The sequence below is a fragment of the Lissotriton helveticus genome, chromosome 10, assembly GCF_964261635.1.
Source record: "Lissotriton helveticus chromosome 10, aLisHel1.1, whole genome shotgun sequence".
NCBI lineage: Eukaryota > Metazoa > Chordata > Amphibia > Caudata > Salamandridae > Lissotriton > Lissotriton helveticus.
This window is the reverse complement of record NC_136071.1, coordinates 803,236,699-803,243,512: the sequence shown is the minus strand read 5'-3', so window position 1 is coordinate 803,243,512 and position 6,814 is coordinate 803,236,699. Positions and strand designations below refer to the sequence as shown.

General features: G+C 40.4%; 1 protein-coding gene across 1 annotated transcript in view; it reads right to left on the bottom strand.

Annotated features, from left to right (window-relative positions):
- Nucleotides 1–700: 700 nt before the first annotated feature.
- The window catches only part of MPP7 (MAGUK p55 scaffold protein 7), a 1,171,941-nt gene continuing 1,165,827 nt past the window's right edge, over nucleotides 701–6,814 (bottom strand). The window contains exons 17-18 of the mRNA XM_078663396.1: nucleotides 6,663–6,806; nucleotides 701–2,319 (exon numbers count right to left, since the gene is read on the bottom strand). Of these exons, the coding sequence (XP_078519522.1) occupies nucleotides 2,140–2,319; nucleotides 6,663–6,806 (324 nt within the window). The 3' untranslated portion in view covers nucleotides 701–2,139. The remainder of the gene's footprint in view (nucleotides 2,320–6,662; nucleotides 6,807–6,814) is intronic.

Below are 6,814 nucleotides of genomic sequence, written 5' to 3'. Positions count from 1 at the left end.
AAATTATATTGTGTCATTTAACAGTACATGTACTTTAAAAGAAGGGTTATGCAATGTTGATTCTTACTACTGCGGTTATCTAAAGCATACACAGTGATAGGATATGCATTTCGGATGCACAAAAACGCACTGGTGGCTTAACTTTAATTTAACTATAGTATATAGATTATATTTACATGGAATGTTGTGAATCTTTTAAACATTCATATTTTCAATGTACATTTACCGTCCAGTATTTTTAAATGAACACATTGACAAGAATTCAAACAAAAAAAATCTGTGTCCCTTTTCAACCGTTTTTCAAAGAAATAAAGCTTCACTTGTCTCTTCAAAATCACAAAAGTTAAATTCCCACTGCATGCAATTAAGCTTTCTGTGTGAAGGCCACAGGTGTGGTGGACTTCAGTCAAAACATTCCAACATAGTGTATAAATTGCAAGCAAAGCTTACCAATATATTTTACAAATATTATACATATTCAGAACAAAACTTCTCAAAAACACTTGCACTGCACGCCCATCAGTAGCTAATGATACAACGCAGGCAATACCTTTTTGCATCAGTGCATTGCATTGAACGTCTTGAGGTTATATGGAAGGTGTACTGCAGTGTTTTTCGACAACCCTTACCACAAAGCACAGTTTAATGGCAGAAAAAATTTATATATATATATATATATATATATATATATATATATATATATATATATATCGCAGAAAGTAATAATCCAGTTCAGTTCCAGTAAATGTTCATAACATGTTAATTATGCAGTCGTTGAGACACCAGTACACTGCAGTAACAGCTAAACCATTAACAGCCATTACCCCGACCTTGTAATGTTCAACTTGAGCTAATGTCTTGAGGATAAGGAAAGTGTGTCCCTAGGTTTAGTTTGCAAGAAGGTCTTTTTAAAATAGCAGAATGTTTTTCGCTGCACTTCACAGAGGCCGACTGGACGTTGAATGTTCCATTTATATAATAATAATAGCTATAAACACATCCTGTGGTAAATGCCTTTAAAATCACTATCGTGTCATTCATTAATCACAGTTGCGAAATTAGAATGGAATTTGAAACAACTTCGACTGTCCTAGGCTCACTGATTCATCCCAAAATCGGCCTCTCACAAAATGCTAACATTTTGTATGAAAAAAAAATCTACACAAGCAACCGCTACCTTATGGGTATACCATGAACCCCCAGAGGAACAGTGGACACCCTGCGTCATTCCCAACATGTTCTCACGCCAGGTGAGTGTCCATCAAAGTGCTACAGATTATTTACGGCAGAACTATATACAAGTAAAATAAGAACCAGGAACTTCGATAAAACACAACATTGAAGAATCTCCACGTGGGCCAAGGAAAATACCTCAAAAATGGTAACAGTGCATGCACATCTTCGACCATGTTAAATGCGTTTCTTCAATGCTTTGCCTTTTGAGCATTTTACTAGTAACATGTTTTAAAACAAGGCTTGCATTTTCAAAACAAGCTCAGTTCTATCTAAACACAGAAGAAAGCATGCTACCTCTCTGAATAAATAATTATGATTGAGGACTACAAATTTCTGAGTTGTCTGGTCGCAAGTCTGTGTTGCCGCCATGTTGAACAGAAGAGTCACCTTCATTCACGATGTGGAATTCCTCATGGACTCATCGAAACACTGCATTCGCCATCCTCTCCCCAGAGTCCAACAAAGCCTCTATGCAGAAGCACTCTCAGTTCCAGGTGTGGAGCACTTTCACAGCATCCTGTAGGTCTTGACTTGCTGCTAGTTACTTCAGTAGCAGTCAGAGCATCCTAGCTACTTAGGAGGTGTCAGCTAGGCCACCTCTTCCAATGGAGCCATCCATTCACAACGTTTGAGCTTGTTGGTATTACTGATCTATTAAGGTTCCCATTTAGCCCATTGTCTGTTCTGAGAAACCTAATCAGAGCTTGATCCAAAAATTCTTTATTATCCATAGTGGCCTAAATATGATTGTTTCAAAAGAAGGATACATTAGACCAACTGCTCTTTGACTCCCAAGGTAAACAAGAAAAGAACCAAACTTCCACCAAAAAATGGCACCTAGGTTAACTCTAATCATGCACCCTACTAGGAACAGATTGTGAATGATGTGAGCTGCCTCCTATGCTAGGAGTGGAGCCAGCTCACTGGGACCCAGAAAGTGTCAGTTTCAAGCCTGTCCAAGGTCATTTTCAGCTCATTGTATGCTGTTGTTAGGTCATCATTTACTATGACCTGATCGAAGAGATGATTGTATTGACTTTCAATCAGCTGGGCAGACTTCACCATCTCTTGAAAATCCTCCTCCTGCACAAACGAAAACAGATATAGACCGGCATTACAAAATTCAAATTAATCCGGTTGTTGCCCCTAAATCTTGAGATGATTTAACTTTTATTTATGTCTTACCCATTTCTACCTTGGAAGACCTAATTATTTACCCGTACACATAATTTTCTATCAATAATAAAACAATGAAATGCATAACCACAGCAGTTCAAACAGGTTAAGAGCATGAAGATGGCACTTCATGAAGGGCTAACACAGCTTTTAGAATGGGCAACATCAAAAACTTTGATTCCCTGGCCAGTAAACATAGATGTGAAAAGCATTTGTTGTAGGAGAAAAAGTATTCCAATTGGTCAATATTGCTCTTTATTTTATCTTCCCAAATCCTCACCTCCCTTTGCTACATGCTTGCAAACTTTCAGATCCTCTTATGCTTAAGCCTCTGCCCTTCAAAAGGAGTGGTCTATGTCTCAATTGTTCTCTGGCAGTGTGACAAGACTTGAACTCATGTCTATCGGCTCAGCACACCACCACATCTATTGCAAATTGTAAGGAGGAAGCGAAAACCTTTTGGCTGCAAATGCATTTTCTATAAAGGCCTTAACATTACAGTCTTCGATTCCTGACATGAGAGATGCCTTGATCTTCCACAATGGATATCTTCTTCTGAGTTCCTTCCGGGCTACATACACTCTCAACTCACATCAATTTTCTTTTACCTGTTCCCCAAACTGTGGGGCTTTGCTGATTTTCTGATTCATTGCCATATGACACCATACAGACTCATCAACAACTGCGTCTGCCCAGGAAGGGATGACATCTGAGTATATAAGGTGGCCAATGTAGGGCAGGTGCCATGTTACTACCTAATTCTTTTTCTGCTTCTACTAGAGGCAAGCGTGGAGGGAGAGTAAACAAAGTGAATCAGTCTTAAAGATAACCCAATGTGAAATAGTTCATTTGGTCACTGATTTGCTCTTTTTGGACCCTGCGAAGCCCACAAAGACCTACCACCGACTCTTTCCTGTTGAGTACAGCTCATGTAGTAGGATATTACACAGCTGGCTTTGTAGCACTCCCCCAATTTGTTAAGATTTAAAGCAGAGGGAAGAAAGATGGAAGAGTAATGGATTGTCCCACGTAAAAAGCAGAATCCACTTTTGAAGAAAAAAAAAAAGAAATCGGACAGGTAAGAGCCAGTTTATCCTGGTAGAACAGGGATCTCCAAAGTCGGTCCTGGAGTGCCAGATCCATGCCAGATTTTTAAGATAATTACTTTGATCTAAATTGGGATATGCTAAAAATCTGGCATGGATCCGGCTTTGGAGAACCCGGTGGTAGAATACTGTTTAAGGTGGTTGAAGCAAATTCTCCGACCCTAGAGGCTAAATTCATTGCCACCAAAAAGACAGTTTTTATAGTCAGAAGTAAAACAGAGCAACTGTGCAACTCCTCAAATGGAGATGCCATGAGAAAAGTCAATACTAGATTCAAATCCCACCGAGGAAAAATAAATAGAGTGGGAGAAAAAGTGAACCTTTGAGAAAACGCACTGAAATCGATGACTTAAAGAAGGCCGTTGATGGAGTCACATGAAGAAGACTAGCCACTGTTATGCTAGCCACTGGTATGCTCAGCTGGGCAAGAGAAAGGGTAGAAGACTGTAAATGCATGAATGAATTACTTTCAGACCTTTCGATTTACACCACTGAACAAATTGATATGTATAAATGGATTTTGTAGTGAGTTTGCCTGCAGCTTGAGATGGTAAGCAAAATGCTGAATGCTGGTGCTGCTCAATATCCACTCATGCAGCTACAGTGTTTGGGAAATGCAACTTTGACTACCTAGGGCTTACTCTTAATGATCAATTTGGCTGGTCACCCCTGATTCACAAGCCCAAACTCAGACTGGAACATTATAGTGAAGGCCTTAACCCAGAAGGGAGCCTGCTTTCGTCCGATAATACCTACATTGCATATGTTCAACTTGCAAGCCTTAGGAAGGGTCACTATATAGTGGGGAGCTCTGGGGACATGCTAATATCAATGATCTGGAGTTGATGGAAAATCACTTCCTTTAGCTTCTCCTTAACCTTTCCCATAGCACTCGACTGGGACCACTTCACTTAGATCTTGGCATTCGCTCACTTAACCATAAAGTAAAGCTCAGACCATTGTTTTACTGGAGGAGGATCTGGTCCTCAGTAGATCTATTACACTATGGGCTGAGTTTGGAAGAGATTATGAAACTTTCTAGGGCCACCAAAATTCCTTGGTTGGGGAATATTAAGAAATCACAAGAGGAGATGGTGTTGCTTCACATACTTTTCACCACAGTGCCATGATGGCACAGCTCTCCCTTTGGAGGCGTGCAGTAAAGTATCACACATGAAATGCTGACCTGCAACAATGTAAAAAGAAGAGACATTTGCATGCTATAGATCTTTGGCTGACTGTGCTGACTCTTTCCTCTATACCCGATTGGTGAACACATTTTGGTCCTTATTACGAGTTTGGTGGTCCAATGGACCGCCGAACCCGTGGTGAAGGTCCACAGACCGCCAGACTGGCAGTCCCCCTGCTGCACTAGAACTGTTGCTTGACCACCACTGGACCGCTGCCATCAGGGATCCATGGTCCCTGGCGATGGCACAGCGGTCTGAGGCCCCTAATATGCTGGCAGTGCCACTACGGCACCACCAAACATATTAGAACCTTCCTCACCTCCACACTTTTCATGACGGTGAGGAAACAAAGGGGGCACTACATGGCCCCCTGTTGCCTCTACACCATAGGGTGCATGTAGTGGGCACATATTGTGCCACACTGTGTGCATGCACCTCCAGTTTCTGCAGGGTATGGACTTGACAGACCATGCCATGCAGGAACTGCTTTTGATGCTCCCATTGTGATGCCTTTTTCAAAGTCACTGTAGTGGGACCACCAAAGAACTGCCCACCAAAATATAACTTAAGTCGTACTCTGGCAGTCGATCTTTAATGGCTTTGGCGGTCCCGGGGCAGGGCGCCCTGATCAGAGACTGCCAAAGTCATAATAAGGCCCCAAGCATCAACTGAGAACAAATACTTTAAACAATTACATTTCAGAGCACAAAAAAGGAGCAGACCAAATAAAACGGTTGTCATCCCCGATCATAAATAACAACTTCTGGGTGCAGAGATCTAAACTTTTTTTAATGATGTTTGGTAACCAAAAGAATAAAATACTGAATTCCTCCATACAAACTTACAAAGACATCTTTCTTTTAAAACAACCTATAACTGGGGCACATTGCAAATCTAGGGGAAAGTAAGCTGTGTTGTGTTTGAATAGTTAATAGTCTATCAGAATACAAATATTGCTAACGTTCTCTTTATAACAGAGTGATATCAGTCAAGCGATAGTCTATAGCCCATACATCCTATGGTCCACAGACTATCATCGCTGCTTCGCATGTATGTAATGGTGCCTTTAGGAAATTGAATTAAGTCAATAGAATCAAAGTTTATGTGTTGATCTTTCTCCATAATTATCTGAAGTAATATTTTATATTTCAGAGAGTGCAGAGCATTCAATTAAAGAAGGGACTGGAGAAGACGCTCCGTACCTTTCCAATTGTTAAATACTTTTATTTGAGAAAAAAACCATTTACTCTCTCTACAGCATTACAAACACACCACTTGAAAAGTATTTTTAAGGAAAGTTCAGCACAGCTCATGTGAACAAGAATAAAAACGGCTGCCACAGGACCTGCTGAGGAGATGTTGTAATGAATGGATTAATTTTAAGGCTTTAACAAAGGGCTATTTCTTTTTAATTCACAAACAACTCCAACTTTTTTGTTTCACCAACATCTGCATCATTAAGAAATATACCAGCAATATGACAACTAGTTTTTATCTGCAGAATCCCCAAAAATTACATCAGAGAAGCTAAAATAAGTTAATTTAGTTTAAGCAAGAACTTCCCAGAACAGTACTCGCCCACAAGGAACAATAGCTCCGATGATAATGGCAGGAGACAAAATATGCAAACCACCCTCTAACAGTCAATGGACCTTGATTACAGGATTACAAATACATCATGTTTTATGTTCCCGCTTAACTGTAAGGAAACTTATTTAAAGCCTTTGTGCTATGAATTTATTATTTGAATTGAGTACTTCTGCTCGGTGCGAAGCGGGTAGTTAAAACTCCTATGTTAATAGCTGGCCGCATGGAAAAGTGTGCTAAAGTGGCTGTCACCTTGTTTGTTCACATTTGGACAATGCTTTAATGTCAACTGGGCAGCTGCCCGCAAAAGGAGTCCCTGCTTATTTTTGGCCTTATAAGGTGCCAGTCTCTGTACATGCATACTTACTGTAAACGGCTTGGCGGAACTCTTCTCATCCCTGGTGGACATGACCTTAGCGTTGCGTCTAGTCTCTCTCAAGCGATCCACCGAAGGAGGTTTTATAAATATGACATATGGCTTGAACTCCTGCGTCCTCAAATGCTTTATTGTCTAAATGA